Source organism: Megascapheus bottae, chromosome 7, assembly GCF_031878675.1.
Source record: "Megascapheus bottae isolate mThoBot1 chromosome 7, mThoBot2.hap1, whole genome shotgun sequence".
Taxonomy (NCBI): domain Eukaryota; kingdom Metazoa; phylum Chordata; class Mammalia; order Rodentia; family Geomyidae; genus Megascapheus; species Megascapheus bottae.
The window spans coordinates 54,258,042-54,279,128 of record NC_143515.1 but is presented as its reverse complement, the minus strand read 5'-3'; the positions used below and the strand labels follow the sequence as shown (position 1 = coordinate 54,279,128).

General features: G+C 40.7%; 2 protein-coding genes across 9 annotated transcripts in view; one reads left to right on the top strand and one right to left on the bottom strand.

The window, feature by feature from the left end:
- Nucleotides 1-11,182, bottom strand: part of Prepl (prolyl endopeptidase like) — a 29,681-nt gene extending 18,499 nt beyond the window's left edge. For 2 of the 6 annotated variants that reach the window (XM_090337025.1, XM_090337026.1), the window contains exons 1-3: nucleotides 10,749-10,837; nucleotides 8,989-9,514; nucleotides 777-899 (exon numbers count right to left, since the gene is read on the bottom strand). In XM_090337025.1, coding sequence (XP_090193151.1) covers nucleotides 777-899; nucleotides 8,989-9,207 — 342 coding nt within the window. In that variant the 5' untranslated portion in view covers nucleotides 9,208-9,514; nucleotides 10,749-10,837. Of the gene's footprint in view, nucleotides 1-776; nucleotides 900-8,988; nucleotides 9,515-10,744; nucleotides 10,907-11,094 lie in introns of those variants that run through there. The other 4 variants (XM_090337031.1, XM_090337027.1, XM_090337028.1 and 1 more) reach the window with 4 other exon arrangements.
- A 94-nt stretch (nucleotides 11,183-11,276) lies between these two features.
- Nucleotides 11,277-21,087, top strand: part of Camkmt (calmodulin-lysine N-methyltransferase) — a 328,956-nt gene continuing 319,145 nt past the window's right edge. For all 3 annotated transcript variants that reach the window (XM_090337036.1, XM_090337034.1, XM_090337035.1), the window contains exon 1: nucleotides 11,277-11,501. In XM_090337036.1, the coding sequence (XP_090193162.1) occupies nucleotides 11,364-11,501 (138 nt within the window). In that variant the 5' untranslated portion in view covers nucleotides 11,277-11,363. The remainder of the gene's footprint in view (nucleotides 11,502-21,087) is intronic.

Here is a 21,087-nt window from a genome sequence, read left to right as displayed (position 1 = left end):
TCCACTTCCAGTTTTCTGGTGGTTATTTGGAAATACTAGTCTCAGACTCCTGCCTGGGCTGGCTAATCCTAAGAGCTCAGCTTCTTGAGTAGTTAGGATTACAGGTGTGAGCCATCAGCACCCATCTTGAATCTAGAATTTTTACTGCTGTTTTCACTTCAGATTTTTCATTTCTGATTTTTTAAAAAATAATCTTTGGTTCTGTTTTCTAGTTTTATTGAAAAAATTTCAACTTACAGCAAATGAGTATTTGTGATTCATAACTACAAAACAGTCACATAAGATACTTGGCTTTGATGGTATTATGCTTTTTCTTATTAAAAATCATAGAGCAAGCAAATATTTCAAATAATAAAAAAATTAGTTTCATTTGAAGTTTTTTTTTTTTTTTTTGGCCAGTCCTGGGCTTGAGCTCAGGGCCTGAGCCCTGTCCTTGGACTTACTAGAGATCTAACACTTGAGCCTCAGCACCACTTCCAGCTTTTTTCTAGGTATGTGGTACCAAGGAATCGAGCCTGGGTCTTCGTGCATGCGAGGCAAAAAGAACTGGTTGTTCTATTTGAAATTTATCTAAAGTCTGATCTTTATATTTGTTTATAAGACATACCCTGCTTAATCTTTGCTGTTTCAAAGTTGCTAGCATAAGGCTAACAAACAGTATAAATGATGTGGGACTATGCTTAAAATCAAAATTATGTTTATAAACTAAAATTGCATTAAAATTACATTTTTATGGGCAAAATATTTTTTATTTTTACAAAAAATATATGTCCTACCTCTGCATTGATTATTTCATATTCTTCTTGTGGCTGTGTTTCTAATTTTGTTCTCACTTTTTCAAATGCATCCATGTTTTCTATAAGGGATTTTTCTTTTTCTTGCTTAACAGGCAGAAGATCCTAGAAAAAGTTTTATTGATATGATCAAAATATTTAGAATTAGGAAAAACGCCTTGGCTTTTTAAAGAGAATTCTTACTCTTCATGCAAGTACCACAACGTTAGATCTATAATTATGAAATAAGGGGTCTATTGTTACATGTATTTATTAGTATCAATTGTACAAGCATATTTAATTTAATGTGTCCATTAATGGATACAATACATTTTGATCAGTCATATGCCTCCCTTCATTCTTCTCACTCTTCCATTTCCCCAACCAATCTCATCCGGTTTCTCTATTTTCACACATGTTCATAGATTATGATCATATTAGCACTTTTTCCCTCTTTGCCTGCTACCCTCTCCTTAAATATTTTTCCTTAAGCTCATCAATAAAAGAATCTGTTTTTAATTTAAAACTAAAAACAAAGAAAATAAGGTAGGCACTTGACTATGATTTTAAATAGCTAAGTCCTTAAAATGCAGAAGTACTCTGGAGAATATTTAGAAATGCTGCAGGAAGCTGGGTGTGGTGGCTTATGTCTATAATCCTAGCTACTCAGGAGGCTGAGATCTGAGGATCCCAATTCAAAGACAGCTCAGGAATGAAAGTCCCTGAGACTCTTATCTCCAATTAACCACTAGAAAAATGGGAAGTGGTGTTGTGGCTCAAATGAAAACGCGCTAGCCTTGAGCTGAAGAGCTCAGGGACAGTGTCCAGGCCCAGAGTTCAAGTTCCACAACTGAAAAAAAAAATGCTGCAGCAAAGTTATACACAATTAAAGAGGGAAAAAAAAAAACCTGTGTATTTGCATATTTAGTAGTTAGGAATGAAAGGTGGGGGGAAAAAAAGCAGCCTATTGAGTTCAAAGTACTGAAGGACTTCCTCTAGGAGGTAACTAGTGAAGAAAGAGGTAGACATCCTTACTCACAGATGTTATTTTATTCAGTCACACTGATGATCACTTAGTTTTCTTCTAGTGGGGATAAAGTAATCCTTCCCTCCATAATATCTTATGAAATAAAGTTTCTTTTCAGCTTAAAGGAAGACCTCACTTTATAAATGAAGAAAGGGAAAACTCTTTAGCTATCTGCCAAAAGATGGAAACTGCTGGAGATTTGTGCCATAGAAGGCACTGTCTTTGGTAAGATCCACCAACAGCTAGAATTTTATTGCAGAAGAATTCTCATGATTCTTTACTAATATCGTAGAGAGCATAAGTTAGCTTCTAATCCAAGTTTATAGTCTAAAATTAAACATATGAATAAAACAAGAAGATCATGGATTAAATGCAAACTTTTTTTCTAAACCAAGTTAATCTTTTTATATATTATGGAGGGCTTGTACCTGAGCTCTTTAGCTCAAGGCTAGCCCTCTACCCCTAGAGCCTCAGCTCCACTTCCTATTTTCTAGTTAATTGGAGATAAGAGTCTTTAGTGCTTTGGCTGGCTTTGAACCGCAATCTTCAGATCTCAGTCTTCTGAGTAAGCTAGAATTACAGGCATGAGCCACCACACCTGGCAAATCATTCTACTATTTCTATGTAGGATATTTAAAAGTAGTAAGATATAATGTATTAATAGTGCTCTAATAATTCCTTTCAAATATTACATTATAAATCAGAACATTACTAGAAATTTTTCCTAACATTATAAAATAGCAATACATGGGCATTGTCTATTCTGTAATTCTAGATATGGGCATGTCTATTCTGTAATCCCCCTCAATACTTTTAAAGAAGAGGCAGGATAGTTATAAACAGTATCTGCAGGTGCTAGCATATTACAGGTCATGGAGGCAGGCACTATCAGTTTTAAAGACCTATTCTTACTAAAAACCGTAATCAACACCGGGCTAAAAGCAACACATTTTACATTATGACAACCTTTTTTTTCTGTCCGAAATCCACATATATTAAGTATACTTGAACTAAAATAACTGACAGCAATAGGATTCTTTCACTGTCTAATGAAATTTACAGAAGGTTTTATGTAGATTATAATTCTACTAATAGGAAAAAGTAGTACCCCTATTGAGTGGCTTACCATATAACTACTTTTAACAATGAAAGCTGTTATAAAACACAAGGATAGGAGGCTGGGAGTTTGGCCTAGTGGTAAGAGTGCTTGCCTAGCATGCATGAAGACCTGGGTTCAATTACTTGCTACTACATACACAGAAAATGCTGGAAGTGGTGTTGTGGCTCAAGTGGTACAGTAATAGCCTTGAGCTGAAGAGCACAAGGACAGTGCTCAGGCCCTGAGTTCAAGCCCCAGACCTACAAAAAAAAAAAGTTGAACTCAGCCAGGAGTTGTGGCTCACACCTCCTCCTACTCAAGAGGCTGAGATCTGAGGATTACAGTTCAAAGCCAGCCCAGGCACTAAAGTCCCTGAGACTCTTATCTTCAATTAACCACTAGAAAATGGGAAGTGGTGCTGGGGTTCCGGGGTAAGGCAGTAACCTTGAGCTGAATAGCTCAAGGACAATGTCCAGGCCCTGAATTCAAGCCCCATGACTGACAAAAAAAAGTTGAACTCTAAAGACAAAATTAGAAAGATACTGGACAGCCTTTTAGTCAAGATGGTACCATTAATAAATGGTTAATTCCAAGTATGGGGAGATTAGATTTGGGAAATCTTGTACCAGTAAGTAAGGAAGAGCTCAAAGATTAATAAAGACATGTTAATATAATACAAAGCGGCAATTTGAAGGGGTTCCTTCTAGCCATATTAGGGATAATTTAAGCATAAAAAAGAGTTAGGATGTAGGGGACCAATGGCTCATGCCTATAATCCTAGCTAATCAGGAGACAGATGAGATTTGGGGATTGTGGTACAAAGCCAGTCTGAGCAGGAAAGTCCATGAGACTCTACTAAACTACCAAAAAAAAAAAAAAAAAAAAAGCCAGAAGAGCTGTGGCTCAAGTGGTGAAGTGCTAGCCATGAGCACAAAATCTCAGTGCCCAAGCTCATAGATTAAGCCCGGGGACTGGCAAGAAAAGAAAAAGAAAAAAATTAGGTCTGTAATTGACTAAAATACACTGAAAAAATTAAAATCTACAAGTAATCAGAAACAAGTAATGCCCTATCAAATTTTTTTTTAAAAAACTAGCCCTTCAAGGTGGCTCACACCTGTAATTTTAGCTACTCAGGAGGCTGAGATCTGAGGATCAGGGTTCAAAGCCAGCCTGGGCACAAAAGACTGTGAGACTCTTCTCTCCAATTACTCACTAGAAAACAGAAAGTGGGGCTGAGGCTCAAGAGGCAGGGTAGTAGCTTTCAGCTGAAGAGCTCAGGGATAACTCCCAGGCCCAAGGATAGGGCAGTAGCCTTGAGCTGAAGGGCTCAGGGACAGTGCCCAGGCCCAGAGTTCAAGCCCCATGACCCACAAAATAATACTAATAAAATAAAAAAACAAAAAAACCTCTAAGATGAGCAAGAACAAATAAGATGGTCTTCTACATTAATATGAGCAAATATATGTTGGAAACAGAATTAGATATTAATCATTTAGAGAGCTCCAGTGACAAAAATAATCAGTACTAGTAAAATGAATTATATGAAGGAATATTATAGAAAACATTTGTGCCATACTAAAGTGTACTCTACAGATTACCAATTGCAAAGAGAACTGTTCCTTTTAGAAATTGAGAAAACAGTAGTTATTACTTTAACAAGAATGAACAAACTTAGCATGATTAGCACAGGGACAAATTGATATAGGGTTTCCTGATAGGAATACAAGCATTTCAATTTAAGCAAATAGAAGAATAAATTCAAAGGAAGTAGAGGAAATAAAAGTTGTTTCAATGAAACTGGTAATAAACTAAAGAGAGAAACAATAAAATAGTATTTTCCCCAGAAAACTACTGAAACAGAAATGTATGGTAAAGCTGATCAAGAAAAAAAGACAGAGACGGGGCCGGGAATTTGGCCTAGTGGTAGAGTGCTTGCCTAGCATGTAATAAGACCTGGGTTCGATTCCTCGGTACCACATACATAGAAAAAAGCCGGACATGGTGCTGAGGCTCAAGTGGTAGAGCTCTAGCCTTGAGAAATTCCAAGGACAGTGCTCAGGCCCTGAGCTCAAGCCCAGGACTGGCAAAAAAAAAAAAAAAAAAAGAGAAAAAAAAAAAAGACAGAGAGTAGAAGCATGGCTGGAGTGGTAAGGTGACTACCTACAAAGGGCAAGGCCATGATTTAAAACCCAGTGCTGCAACAAACAAGTCAACAAAACCTCCCAAAAGAAAAATAAAACAAAAACTTCATAAGAGCCCCCAACACAAAAACAAACAGTATCAAAATCTCACAGTTTTTAGTTGGTGGAGCCAGTAAGTAGTATTTGAATTTAAAGAAGAAAAATGAATGTCCAAAATGGACTCAAGAAATAAGAAAGTTGGACAGGGAACATGGCCTAGTGGTAGAGTGCTTGCCTAACATGCCTCAGTAGCACATACATAGACAAAGCCAGAAGTGGTGCTGTGGCTCAAGTGGTAAAGTTCTAGCCCTGAGAAAGCCAAAAGAGAGTGTTCAGGCCCTGTGTTTAAGCCCCTAGACCGGCAAAAAAAAAAATAAATAAAAAAAGAAAAAAAGAAAAATAAAAAAGCTATATAAGCCAACAAACTGAATTGGATTTTTTTTTTTTTCTTTGATCGGTCATGGGGCTTGAACTCTGGGCCTGGGCGCTGTCCCTGAGCTCTTCAACTCAAGGCTATCTCCCTACCCCTGGGCTTGAGCTTAGTTCCTGAGCTCTTCAGTTCAGAGCTACCGCCCTACCCCTGAGCTATACAGCTCCACTTCCCATTTTCTAGTATTAATTGGAGATAAGAATCTCATATTCTTTAGTGTTCACCGGCTTTAGATCTCAGCCTCCTGAGTAGCTAGGATTAAAGGTGCGAGCCACTGTGCCCAGCTTCTTTCAAAGGTAGCTTTCTTGAGGCAAATGTTGTGGACATGCCTGTAATTTCGGTACCTAGGAGGCAAAGGCCAATGTAATGAGTGGTCAGTACAATGCAGAGTGTAAAAACTAACTTTGAGTATTGATATTACTTGACCTACTAGCATTATGGTACAGTTGATCACACTTTTTTTTTTCTTTTTCATCCACAACACCTCATTCTCCTTGTTTTCCTATTTCACTGGACAATCCTGAGTCCCTTGCTAGTCTCTACTTAACTCTGACCTCTCAACATTGGTATGCCCAGGGCTCAGTTCCTGGATTACTTCTTTTCTTTGGTCGGCACTAATTCCCTTGATGATATCATCCAGTCATGACCTTAAATGCTATTTATAGGCGAATACTCCCACATTCATTCCTGTAATCTGAACCTCTCCCTAGAACAAGTTGAAAATTATGTATCAAACTCTTTTCAAGATTTAATTTGGATATCTAATAAATAAAAAAATGCACACAGAACAGAATTTCCAGCTCCCAAAACAAATACATAAGCACAAAAAATGCAATGGTAGATAGTCTTTTCTATTCCTATAAAAGATAAACTCTTCCAGCTGCTGATTTAAAAGATTTAAGGATCTGCCACAATCATGCAATGGCTGTATCCTTTAAATTCTACTTTAAATATATCTAAAATCTAGCCACTTCTCATACTCAAGACTCTGGTACCTTTCTTGTGGTCCTACTATTATCTCCTCCTTAGATTACTGCCAAAAATCTTAAAATCCTAATGGATCCTCTTGATTACTTTGATGACCTTATCCATTAAAATATTACCTATTAATATTGTGTAAGAATTACAGAAATGTATGGACACATAAATTAACGATAATTGAATATGATCAAGGAAGTAAATATTGATTATAAGTGGAGCATCCCTTATCCAATATACTTATGGTCATAAGTGTTTTGGAATTTGGAATGTTGGGACAGACATTACTGGTTGAGTATCCCAACTTAGAAAAAGAAATATTGCAAATTTCCAGGTTAGGGATGCTTATCATATACTATACTTCAACTGTATCTACTTACTCCAACTGAGACACATGGGCAAACATGTTTTTTGAACACTACATCTGAACCTGCTGAGTCCTGTGGCCTATTGTTACAAAGTAACATATTTTGTATTTCACTTATACCTTTCTCTATTTTCTCCTCACACTCCTCCCCACACGAAGGATATAAGCTATATAAGGTAGACATTTTTGTTTATTGCTATAGGTTCAATGCATAGAATGGTGCATAATAAGTATGCAGAGTTGAATAAAACAGTACAAAATATAAAACTGAAAAAAATACTATTCAACAAAAATTATAAGGCTGGAAATATAGCTCAGCGGTAGAATGCTTGATTAGCATGCTGGGTTTCATCCTTAATAATGATTAAAAAAGAAAAAAAGACTATTATAAAGCAAAAAAGATGAAACAAATTATCTAAAGGTCACATAAAAGACAAAGGACATGAAAACAACTCTAGTGGTCTCAGTTACTGCCTTGTTCCTTGTCACACCAGGTTAAGGGGCACATGGCAGCTTGCAACAGTAAGAGTCTTATAAACTTTCCTGCATAAGATAGCTTTGAACCCCGACCCTCAGATCTTAGCCTCCTGAGTAACTAGAAGTACAGGTGTGAGCCACTGGCATCTGGCTCCCAAATGTAATTTAAGGAATGTAAAGAGCATAAGTAAAAGTTAGCTATGAAAGAGGCAGAAGCAAAAATAGCTTAATTTAAGATAAGTTGGATGGCTATGTATTTTAACATAGTAATGAGGGCACTTTTGCGAGAGGTCTATTAATAATTACACAGGAACAACCGGTGTAGAATGTCCCAGGCAAACTGGAATTTGTGGTCACCCTATGTATGAGTAATCAAATCCTCAGAGTTGAGTTCAGTCCACAATGGTACAATAATCTGCCTTCCTGAGAGACCCAAGAAATCCAAGTAGTCAAAAAAACCACAAAAACCCAACACAGTTCTCTCTTGCTTACAGAGGAATAACACACAATGACATGCCTTTTCTTTCTTTTTTGATTTTTTTTTTTTTTTTTGGTGGGTCATGGGGCTTGAACTCTGGGCCTGGGGGCTGTCCTTGAGCTCTTCAGCTCAAGGCTAAGGCCCTTCCCCTATAGCCATAGCCCCCTTCCCATTTTATAGTGATTAGCTGAAGATAAGAGTCTCATGTTCTGGGACCGGGAGTTTGGCCTAGTGGTTAAAGTGCTTGCCTAGCATGCATGAAGACCCGGGTTCGATTCCTCGGTACCACATACATAGAAAAAAGCCGGAAGTGGTGCTGAGGCTCAAGTGGTAGAGCTCTAGCCTTGAGAAAGTCCAAGGACAGTGCTCAGGCCCTGAGCTCAAGCCCAGGACTGGCAAAAAAAAAAAAATTGCTATTGTGGGTTGGGTGTTTGGCCTAGTGGTAGAGTGCTTGCCTAGCATGCAGGAAGACCATGTTCTTTAGTGCCTGGGCTGGCTCTGAATGGTGATCCTCAGATCTCAGCCTCCTAATTAGCTAGGATTACAGGTGTGAGTCACTTTGCCTGGCCTTTTTGCAGAATTTTATCAACATAAATAACCAGCATTACTATTTAGGTTTTATTAAGACTATAAATTTGATATTTTACTAAGTTTAGAAAGCTAAATTATAGCTGGGCGCTGCCAGCTTACACCTGTAATCCTGCTAGGTAGGAGGCTGAGATCTGAGGATCACAGTTCAAAGTCAGCCTGGACATGAAAGGCTATGAGACTCATCTCCAATTAAACCAGAAATGGAGCTGTGGCTCAGGTGGTAGAGTGCTAGCCTTGAGCTGAAGAGCTCAAGAACAATGCTCAAGTCCAGAGTTCAAGCCCTAGGACCATCCAGAAAAAAAAAAAAAAAGCTAAATTATACTTTGAAACACATTGGCAGCCACATGAAGGAAGTCCTGAGTTGAATCACATTTTATAACTTTACATATTTATATATTACATTTTAACTCTATAGGTATGTATACTCTTTGATACTTATATTAAAGTATAAACAATAGAGCTCAGAAAATTTTAAAATCAAGGTAGGATTACTGAGAAAAAAACCTGATATATCCTATCCATTCTTTGTTTTATACTAACATTAGTCTTATGACCTACAAATAGGTTAAACAGTTAAACAGTCCATACCTTACATGAGAAGCTCCGACTTGGGATGTTTCTTGCTAACTCTGGTATCTTGGGTTTATTTTGTAGACACTTGGTTAGGTGATACGTGCTCAATTTTATTCTACCGTAATAATGATCAGCGTAGATACAGTGATTCAAATGCTTTTTCTGCATGCATTTCCCAAGGTGAGGAAAACTATTTTTCAATGCTCGGAGAAATAACTGGGTCTTCTGCTGCATGGTATAAAGTCCCTGGTTTATGTTCCCTTTGGGTCTGTCAGCACACGAATGACTTTATATGCATATACATATGAGTATACAGTACGGGGTTCCCAGAGCATCTAAAATTGTTTGGTCTTATCCCAGAGCCATGTAACCCTTAGATACAGACAGCTTATAAGTTAGACCACATTAAAAAAAATAAAACTTGTATGAGTTAAAGTTCACTGAAACTTCTTGGCCGATGTGAGTCGAAAATTTCATTTATAAAGTCAATTTTATTAGGCTCAAGTTATGCAGCACTGATTCTGGTACACATAGGGACAAACTAAAACAAAAAATAGAAAACAAGAAACAAAATAAAAATTTGCAAATAAGTGCAGACTGCATGGAAAATCTTAGTAAGTATTAGTGCTTTAAAAAGGAAAATAGGCTTGATAATTATAAATGTGTGATTGTAACTACTTATTAAAGGTAGAGAGATCAGTATTTGAGTATTATATGTCAGATGCCTTTTATCTATTTCATCTGATTTAAACTTCATATGTACTTGATGAAGTAGCTGTCATGATGTTCGTTTGCCAAATGAGCAAACTAGCTTTGGGAGATTTAAATACCTCTCCCAAGTCATTTGGACAGAGGTGTACAGCAAAAAAGTCCAATCTGGCTGGATTCACATCTTGGATATAAACTAGTGGACTTTAAAAGAGTAATAGACTTTTAAGTTAAAAACAAACAACCCTGCAATAGCTCAACTATGAGACCATCTCTGGTTTCTGCTGGAAGGTAGGTTCCTTTTAACTTTGAAAGCTAGTTAAGAAGAGTCCAGAGACCTGGGTTCAAGTTTTGGACTGGGCACTTTAATTATCTGCAAAACTAAAATAACACTATTTTAGGACACTATATTAAGGACACTATTTACCTTTTGGAGTGTTGAGAATAAAATCAGACCACTTAGGTGAAGATCTTAATACTTGGCACAAAGTAAATGCTCTACAAGAGGCCATTAATATTAACGTAGCGAGAATCTAAGTATGTGGCACACTGTTGAATGTAATCATGGAATTCTATTAGATGTCCCTTGGTATTAAAAGCACCCTGCATCAAATTTACCTTGGATCAGCTCCCCTACAAGGCCTCCTCTCCCTTAATCTCTCATGTCGCAGCAAAACAAAGGGCAAGAGGGGGTAGGAGAGCAGCAGTGACACAAACAAAAATGAAAGAACAGGCCCGCTAAGTCACCGTATCTGTCCCTACAGCCTCAATCCATCCATCTCTCAAAGGCAGGGAGTTGTCCGTTTGCAAGGCTAGGAGGGCTAGAAAAACGGGTGTTCCTAGTAAAAGCTATTCATTTTCACATGCATCATTATACCCAAAGATATGGACGTATTTACAAAATGTCCACCGGAGAGAAGTGGTTTCAGACACCATGCACTGAAGAATACAGGTCAAAAAGGGGGGTACCAGGGAAGGCTAGGTGTGGGGAGGAGGGGTATTAGGAAAGAGACCGTCCTTCCCCCTCCCCGCCCCCCGCCTCGCCCAGCACAGGTTCGCGTACGTACGAAAATGGAGAGTCTGGCTCCGGCCACAAACGTGAGAAGACAGGCCGGAGGGTCCGGAGTTGTCTGGGACGGCAGGGAGTCACCCGGATCACGTCCACTCCAAGTCTGCGTCCTACACCCAGCCGAACTACAACCTACCCCGAGGCGCCCAGAGCTGGTTTGCAGCACGCCGGCCTACGTAACCCCAATCCTACACCAGCATTAAGCATGCGTCGCCATCTTTGGTGTGGTCATAAATAAGACCTTTGGATCATGTCGCTTTAAGGGGGACAGGTTTTGGTTTTCTGGAAATTTTATGAGCTCGAGATGAAGCAGGAAATAAGAAAACGAAGAGAAACACCCTTACATTAGCTCTATCGAGCCCCTCGCGCTCCAGCGTGCCCTTAGTTAAGATGGCTATCGGTAAACTGGTGCAGTGAAGTGACAGCAGGGCCTTGGTTGCCAAGGAGACGCGGATACCGGAAATGCGGAATTCGGGAAGGGCGCGCATGCGCGCAAAGGCCTCTGGCAAGCAGTCCGAGCGTCACAGGTCCTGACAGGGGAGAAGTTACCAGGTCCTGACTGAGGAGAGCTGTGGCCACAGCGCCTCCACTTCCCGGCGGCTCCTTCAGTGGGATGGAGTCTCGAGTCGAGAACGCCGGGACAGGCGTGGCTGAGCGAGCCGCGGTCGGGGGTCCGACTGTCGGCGGAGCCTCCCGGGAGTGTGCAGTCTCGGCGCCCCTGGGTGCTGCTCGGTGGAAGCTCCTGAGGCAGGTAAGGGAGCGTCCGCCCGCCTCACCTCGCCCCGGCCACGCCCCTCGCCGTACGGCGGAGCCGGCGGCTCGCGGGTTCGGCCGCCCCGGGCGCGCTCCGGGCACCCCGTGCGGCCTGACGAGCGCCTCCCGGCTTTCCTCAGGCATCCCCACCGAAAGGTGGGGGCGGTGGAGGGGTTGGTGGGGAGCGGGACAAAACTCCCGAGCCGGACCCCAGCCCGGACCAGCGCCGGCCCGCGCCCCCCGCCCCGGCTCCACCTTCCCACTTCACTTTTCCCGCCACCCGCTGCAGCTTTCGAACCTGCGAACTCCCCACTCCACCCGGCTCTGGTCACGCATCCCTCGGGCTTGTGTGGGGACGGTGCCTCTGCTCGTGTGCCCCGGCTATCCACGTGAAGCCCAGTGGAGGAAGCGGGAAGGAAGACCTTTCTCCACTCACTTTTCCCGGACGGGAGAGTTAGACGTGATCGGCGGGGTGGGTATCCGGTGGACAGCGCGTACACATCTAAGCGGGTTTGTTGGTTGAGTGTCTTCTAGAACTTCCCAGAGGCTGCTGTGCTGAAAACTCTCCTAGAGGGCAGACATTCTGATGTGTGCTCACCGACAACTCGGTCCTGAGTGTTGGAAACACAAAATGTTGAAAATGAAGGCTGTTGATTGTTTTTTCTTTTACATCCTAGTGTTGTGCTTCTGACGAAGTTTTCTGCAGAAAACTTTATCGAGTTCATGTTCCATTTCTGACTGTTGTGACTGGAAGAAGAGTTTCCTGGCACAGGCCACCTTGATGTACTTGGTCATGGGGGAGGCGAGTGATTTCACTTGCACTTTTCTCAGCCAAGTCTTGTGCAGTGGTATTTTAGTGCTGTTATGGCATAACCAAACATTTAAGTTAAGACTATTACTATTACTATTACTGTTACTGATGGATTGGCAGTTTTTCGAGTGTTCATGATTTGCTTTTTTACTATTCATGTTATGTTTTTATTGGACAACCTGAGTATCTTCAGAAATCACTGTCATAGGATTTGTTTTTGATTGAAGTGCTCCAGATGTGAAACTTTTGTCGTGCAAACATAACACAAGTGGAAAGTTGTATAACTGATCACATGAGATCCATGGCAGTGAGAACTCAGGTATACTGGCTGTATTACACAGAACTACCTTCAAGTTAACGTCTCTAAAAAATATATGGAACAAATGAATTTCATGTGTACACCTGTGTGTTCCATCTCCAACATATCCTCAAAATCCAGAAGAATCTGGAACACTCCTGATCCCAAGCATCTCTCTCTCCCTCCCTCTCTCTCCCTCTCTCTCTCTTTCCTTTTCCCTCCCTCTCTCTGTCTCCCTCTCCCTCTTTTTCCCTCTCCCTCTTTTTCCCCTCTCTCCTTCTGTCTCCTCCCTCTCTCTCTCTCTCTCTGTCTCTGTCTCTGTCTCTCCTTCCGGTGTGTGTAGTGTGGGCCACTGTTCTAGCCCTTTTTATCTTCTTGTTTGGTAGGTGATTATTCATCCTAAAGATTACCTCCAGTTTACAGTACTTGGAGCTCCTCATTATACTCTTCTTTGACCACTTGATTAGAGACTCTCTTTTCACTGCAATTGTTCTCCCTGGAAAAGAGTGATATATCCTATATTACTAATCTCTATCCTCTACACCCCCCAGCACAGGGCATAACTAGTTGATTTTTAGGAGATAGTGTTTAAGGCTTGTGGAAAGCAACAAATGAAGGACAGTCTTTTTTTATTATAATTAATAGAAGGGTTACAGTTATATTCACCAGATAGAAGGACAGTCTTTAAGGAGACAATGCCCAGAGTCCTTAGTGTGTCACCTAGTATATGCATTGAAAAACACAAATCGACATCACAGTGATATACAGCAGTGAGACTATTTTGTTTGTACCTCAGCGGCCATCTGGGAGTTGATTGGCATAGGCATGGTCAACTGGATGGCTTTATGCAGTATTTGTGCTACATTGTCTGCATGCTCTGATCCTTGAACCAGTAATGCCAGCAGTAAAAGAGCACATTTTAATGCTCCTCTTGCATGAAATTTGCTAGCATCCTATTAACATAGGATCCTATTAACATAGGATCCTATTAACAGAGCCAAGCCCAAAGTCACAGAGTTAGCAAGGGGGAATTGAATGTTTTTGGGAATAATGTAAGTCCCCACATATATTAACCATTTGCAGACTCATAAATGTTTTAAATGAATGGCTTTTTTTTTTTTTTTTGGCCAGTTCTGGGCTTGAGCTCAGAGCCTGAGCCTCAGCATCCCTTCAGGCTTTTTTCTATGTATGTGGTACCAAGGAATCAAACCCGGGTCTTCATGCATGCTAGGCAAGCACTCTACCACTAGGCCAAACTCGCAGTTCATGAATGGCTCATTTATATCTCATATATACACTAGAATTGAGAAACTGGGGGATCTAAACAGTGCAAGAAGTATGTAACTGTCAGGTTAGGAGTTAGTTCAGTGGTTGAGTACTTACCTAGCATATGTAAATACTCTTGTCTGATCCCTAGTATCCTTTCCCCTTCTGGAAAAACAAAACAAAACACCAACACACACACAACTCTTCTGGACAGCTTTTCATGTTTGCTTGTTTTCTCCTTCACACTTCTCTGTCTTTGCATACCTCTTTAAGGGCCCAGTGGTTTGAATGGTCCTTCGTATTAACTTCAGTATTTCTTGTGTTTTGTAATTCACATTTTTGAGAGAAACTTAAGTTGATCAGTTGATTGTTAGCAGGTCACATGATACACTGTTGACATTTGCAGCTAGTGCTACTTTAATGAGATATTTGGAACTGTATGGAGCAGTAGCTGTGGAGGACATGAACACTGCTCTATTTTCCTCTTGTTTGTGTCATATCTGAGAGGTGAGGTTGCTATTGACATCAGGCTTTCATTATTTGGGTAGACAGTTTTATAGAAGAAATGCTTCATTTCCCAGCATCCAAGTTTGACCTGCATGTTCAGGAGAATAGAATACCTTAGCTAATCTGGATTTTCAGTCACTCCCACCAAAGTTACATAGAAAATAGAAGGGTCATTTCCTAAAAGGAGAGGACAGAGAGATTAAAAAGTAGCACTAGCCAATTATATAATCAGATATTCACAAAATTTTTAGTGAAAGGTCTTCCCTAGAACCTGAATATTTGGCAGGAGAATCTAATTAATGCAATATTTTACGGTATCAGTTAAATCAGGATGCCATATTTACAACTATTGATACTTAGTGACAGCAAGATTTTTTTTTGGTGGGTCATGGGACTTGACTTCGGCCTGGGGGCTGTCCCTGAGCTCTTCAGCTCAAGGCTACCACCCTACTACCCCTTGAGCCAATCCCCACTTTCTGTTTTCTAGAGATTAATTGGAGATAAGAGTCTCAGATCCTTTTGTGCCTGGGCTAGCTTTGAACCTTGATCCTCAGATCTCAGACTCCTGAGTAGCTAGGATTACAGCTGTGAGCCACTGCGCCCTGCTGACACAGCAAGATTTTTGAATAGAATTTAATATATCTTGCTTGGTAAATTGGAGAGAGAGTCTCATGGACTTCCTTTCCTTATGTGGCTTCAAAATCTGATCCTCCAACCTTAGCCTCCTAAGTAGTTGAAATTGCAGTCTTGAGCCATTGGTGCCTGGCTACTTGGTTTAGTATTGTTTACATTAAAGCAACAATAACAAAAACTAGAAGGGGGCTGGGAGTTTGGCCTAGTGGTAGAGTGCTTGCCTAGTATGCATGAAGACTGGGGTTTGATTCCTCGGTATCACATACAGCTGGGAATGGAACTGTGTTTCAAGTGGTAGAGCTTTCGTCTTGAGAAAGCCCAAGGACAGTGCTCAGGTCTTGAGTCCAAACCCCATGAAAGGCAAAAAACCCAAAACAAAGCAAAACCTAGAAGAAATCTAAAGTGGAGAATAAAGACAAAAAAATTAGTAGCACTCTTGGGGCCGGGAGTTTGGCCTAGTGGTAGAGTGCCTGCCTAGCATGCATGAAAACACGGGTTCGATTCCTCGGTACCACATTCACACGAAAAAGCCGGAAGTGGTGCTGAGGCTCAAGTGGTAGAGCTCTAGCCTTGAGAAATCCCAAGGACAGAGCTCAGTCCCTGAGCTCAAGCCCAGGACTGGCAAAAAAAAAAATTAGTAGCACTCTTAAGAAATATTATAGCTACTTGTCTTTGCATGCATCATTAAACAGCGTGTTCTACATGAATGGTAGAATTTTGGGTGAGATACTGTTTTTCTATTTAAAATTTCCTTTACAGTGAACATGGTTATTTTCAAACCATTTCCACCTATTTCAAGGTGCACATTTAAAAATTTTACATCTTTACAATTATTATGTCTTTAGTTGATGCCTTGCCATGCTTACATGGCAATCTAGTCAATATAATATCAGAGGAAGAAAATCAAATGTCTTATATTTGATTAAAAACAATATGGGAAGGGAAGACTTTTTTTTCATTTTAAAAGAGAATATTGAAATTCTTTGACTATCAGAAATATAATTCTATGTGAATGGCTGACTATTTTTGGTCCAAGATGATATTCCTTAACTATTACCTGGATTAGTTACTTGAAAAAATTGGAGTCGTGAGCTTGTGGCTAAGGTCTGTAACACTTGGGAGGCTCAAATTTAAGGAGATTGTGGTTCAAAGTCAGTCCTAGCAGGAAAGTCTGAGAGACTCTTATTTCCAGTTAATCACAGAAAAAGCTGGAAGTGAAGCTGTAGCTCAAGTGGTAGAATTCTAGCCTTGAGCAAAAGGAGCTCAAGGGGACAACATCCAGGCCCAGAGTTCAAACCCCAAGACTGGGGTCCTTCCTTCCTTCCTTCCTTCCTTCCTTCCTTCCTTCCTTCCTTCCTTCCTTCCTTCCTTCCCCCCTCCTTCCTTCTCTCCCTCTCCTCCATCTCCTCCCCTTCCCTCCCTTCCCTTTCCTTCTCCTGTCCTCTCCTCCTTTCTGGTAAGCTTACTAGAGTTTCAGCTCCTGGCCTATTGCTCTCATACAGCTTTTTCATTCATAGTTGGGGCTCTACTGGTTGAGCCCTGCCTCCAGATTTTTGCTGGTTAATTGAAGATAAACATTTCAAGCATTTGTTTTCTGAGATCTCAGCTTTTTGAGTAGCTAGGATTATAAGCATAATGCATATTATTTAATGATGTATATTCTTGTGTGCGTGTGCGTGCGTGCACGCGCGCGCGTGTGTGTGTGTGTATGTGTGTGTGTGTGAGATGAGGCTTGAACTTGGCCTGGGCATTATCTTTGAGCTCTTCAGCTCAAGGCTACTGCCCTACCCTTGAACAAGGTCCCACTTCCCATTTTCTAGGTAAGAGTCTTAGGCCTTTTTGTGCCCCGGCTAGCTTTGAATCTTGATCCTCAGATCTCAGCCTCCTGAGTAGCTAGGATTACAGGTGTGAGCCACCAGCACCCAGCTAATATAAATTTTTTTTAAAAGAATATACATTATGCCAGATGCAGTGGCTCACACCTGTAATCCTAGCTACTCAGGAGGCTGAGTTCTAAGGATTACAGTTCAAAGTCAGCACATAAAGTCTGTGAGTCTCATCTCCAGTTAAACACCAGAAAAGTGGAAGTGGTGCTTTGGCTCAAGAGATAGAATGGTAGCCTTGAGCTGAAGAGCTCAGGGACAGCATCCAGGCCTAGAGTTCACGCACCATGACTGACGGGGGGGGGGGGGGGGGGGGGGGGGAAATAAAATTGTACAAAGGGCTTTCAATTCAAGCCAGATTATGAGTACAATGGAGGAGTGTATATTCCTTTTTATTTTTTTTATTTTTTGCCAGTACCAGGGCTTGAACTCAGGGCCTGAGCATTGTCCTTAGGCTTTCTCAAGGCTAGGGCTCTACCACTTGAGCAATACCACCATTACTGTGTTTTGGTTTTTTTGTCTTCTATGTATGTGGTACCCAGGAATTGAACCTGGGTCTTAACGGATGCATTCTACCACTAGGCCAAAATCCTGGCCAGAGTGCATATTCTTAAGTTAAACCTTAATCAAAGTGCTAAATATATTTAAATATTTATAACTAATTCTCCCATAGGAAGTAAATTGTAAGCAACAATTTTTCTTTTAAAGATACGGGATTTGTTATATTGTCTGGACTGGCCTCTAATTGCTAGTCTCAAGTGAACTAATACCTCAGCATCCTGAAGATCTGGACTATAGAAGGCACTACTCTTGACTATGTTACTTACTTTTATCATGCAAACTTACTTTCCAGAACATTCGGTGTAGTTTTGGTGGAAGCAGCAACTCTTAGATTTATTTTATTGGTTTTTATACTATTTAGTTGAATATTAGTCACTAATATTTAAGATTTCAAATACTAAATAACATTTGTTAATTTGAAAAACAGCTAGTGTAAGAAGGTTTGTGAAGAAGCACAATTAACTTGACAAACATACAATTCAACAGAGGGGCAAGAATAGTGCTGGCCTTTACCTTTCAGCTTACATAGCCCAGTCTGACAATTAAGGGTCTGCTAGAGAATCAGTAGAGAGCAGATACTGTATTTTGTGCTCTGTAAAGCCTTCTTGCTCTATTGTGGGGAATGGATAATAGATACTAGAGACCATGTCTTAGAGATGGTTGTGCAGTATACTTGTCAATCTTGCACTAAAGGATACTTCATGACTTTTATTGATAGTATTTCCTGCAGGAATGGCTAAACTGGATTTTTAGTGAAACTCATTCCTTTTTCTTGGATCTTTCAAACAACCTCATGTAGGTTGTTGCTGCCTACCTGCTTTTCTTTTTATATTGCTTTCTTGTTCTGTTTAAAACACCAGTAGAAAGGGGGCAACACTCCTTTTTTTTATCTCTAAGTTTTAGTCATTTTTGGAAGCTACTGTGCTTTAGTTATGTTCCTGATTTTTATGGTTCTAGATAACCTTAAACTTTATAAGGCAAACATGTTTCTTTCTCTGAAAGGCATGCTTTCTAAACACTTTGTCCTTTCCTTTTCTACCTTCATATATTTTATTTTCTCTCATAGTTGGCCTTGAACTACAGCCTGCCCATTCACAGCCTTCCAAGTAGTTAGGATTATAGGCATGAACCACCAGTGTCAGGCTTGGAGTGTATTTTTTTTCCTGCCAAACCTAGGGCTTGAACTTGCCCTGGGCACTGTCCTTGAGCTTCCTTTTGCCCAAGGCTAGTTCTCTAATACTTGAGCTAAAGTGCCACTTCTGTTTTTTTGTTTTTGTTTTTTTAACCAGTCCCGGGCCTTGAACTCGGGAGCATTGTTCTTGGGCTTTCTCATGGCTAGAGTACTACCACTTGAGCCACAGCACCTTTTCCGGCTTTTTCTATGTATATGTGGTGCTAAAGAATCGAACCCTGGTATTTGTGCATGCTAGGCAAGCACTTTACCACTAGGCCAAACTCCTGGCCATACTTCTGCTTTTTTTTAGAATAGCATATTAGAGATAAGAGTCTGCCTAGAGTGCCTTCAAACTGGATCGTCAGATCTCAGCCTCTTGAGTAGATGTGAGCCACTGGCACCTGGTTTGTACTTCTGTTTTAACTTCATTTTTTTACTCATTGCTGCTTTTACCTTCCCTTTTTCTTTCCTGCCCATGTTTTGTATTGCTGTACATCGTTATAATATACATCCTTTAATTAACAGATCTGCTGTAAATCAAATCAAAACAAATCTGCAAATTCTGGAAATTTTAAGATGAGAATTTCTTCTGTGATTCATCCTATAGGGGTCAGGCTGGGTGGCTCACACCTGTAATCCTAGCTACTCAAGAGGCTAAGATCTGAGCATCAAAGTTCAAAGCCAGTCTGGGCACAAAAGAACCTGAGACTCTTATCTCCAATTAACCTAGAAAACGGGAAGTGGGGCTTGGTTCTAGGAGTAGGGCAGTAGCCTTGAGTTGAAGAGCTCAGGGATAGCGCCCAGGCCAAGTTCAAGCCCCATTACCCACAAAAAAAAAAAAAAAAATTCCTATAGCTCTAGGAATGTGGCTTAGTGGTAGAGTGCATGCCTAACCTGTAGGAAGCCCTGGGTTCAAATCTCAGTACCATATAAACAGAAAAAGCCAGAAGTGACTCGGTGTCTCAAGTGGTAGTATGTTAGCCTTGAGCAGGGAGGTTTAGGGACAGAGCCCAGATCTTGAGTTCAAACCCCAGGACCAGCAAAAAAATGGGAAAGAAGAGCAGTTGCCTGGGGTGTGTGTGTGTGTTTATGTTTATGTATGCAGGTGCTAGGGCTTTCACTCAAGGCCTAGGTGCTGTCCCTTAGCTTTTTTCTCAAGGCTAGTGCTCTACAACTTGAATCAGACCTCTCTGTGTGTGTGTGTGTGTGTGTGTGTGTGTGTGTGTGTGTGTGTGTGTGTGTGTGTGTGTGTGTGTGTGTGTGTGTGTGTGTGTGTGTGTGTGTGTGTGTGTGTGTGTGTGTGTGTGTGTGTGGCTAATTGGAGATAGCCATCTTACGGACTTCCTGCCCAAGCTGGCTTCGAAACTTTGATCCTCAGATCTCAGTGACCTCAGTAGTTAGGATTACAGGCATGAGCCACTGACATTTAGCTTAGCTTTTCTTTTAAGAAGGTTTTTTCTTTCTTCTTCTTCTTCTTTTTCTTCTTCTTCTTTTTTTTTTTTTGGTCATAGGGCTTAAACTCTGGGCCTGGGTGCTGTCCTTGAGCAACAGCACCACTTCCAGTTTTCTTGTGGTTAATCGGAGATAGTGGACTTTAGTGCCCAGACTGGCTTTGAACCTCCATCTTCAAATATCAGCCTCCTGAGTAGCTAGGCTTACAGGTGTAAGCCACTGCATCCGGCAGTTAAAAAAAAAATGTCGGGGTAATGTATAGAGGAGTTACAGTTACATTCGTCAGGTAATGGATGCACACTTCTCACACATTTATAACCCTTCTTATGTTTTTGTCGCCGTTTCCCATCTCCCACCCCTTCCCAATCATCTTGTTTTACCCCTTCCCTTCCCTATTTCCAATAAACAAATAAACATATATAGAATATACCAGGTAACAAAGATATAGTAACCATATGTGGAAAAAAAGACAATAAATAACTTCACATAGTACATTAAGAACAACAATCATAAATATAACCTTGTTTCCATATCCTAGAGTTCATTTCATTTAGTCTCATCCTATATGACCATATGTACATAGGCTTGAGCTATTGTAATCCTCTGGTAGGAAGGTCCTAGATGTGTACTAATTGTTACAAATGAGGGAAACCATGGAGCCTATGCTCCTTTGGATCTGGCTTACTTCACTTAATATGATTTTTTTTGAGTCTTTCTATTTCCTTATGAATGGAATGATGCTATTCATTCTGATGTCATCATAGAATTCCACTGTGTATAAACACCACATCTTCTTAGATGCAAGTGCTAGTAAGTTTAGTATGGCCTTGTTTCTGGACATTTTGGTAAATTCCAAGGAGTGGGATTGCTGGGTCATAGGGCAGCTCTATGCTTAATCTTGAGGAATCACCATACTGCTTTCTAGAGTGGTTGAATGAGTTTACACTCCCACCAACAGTGTAGTAGTGATTCTTCCTGGCCGCATCCCCGCACAGCAGT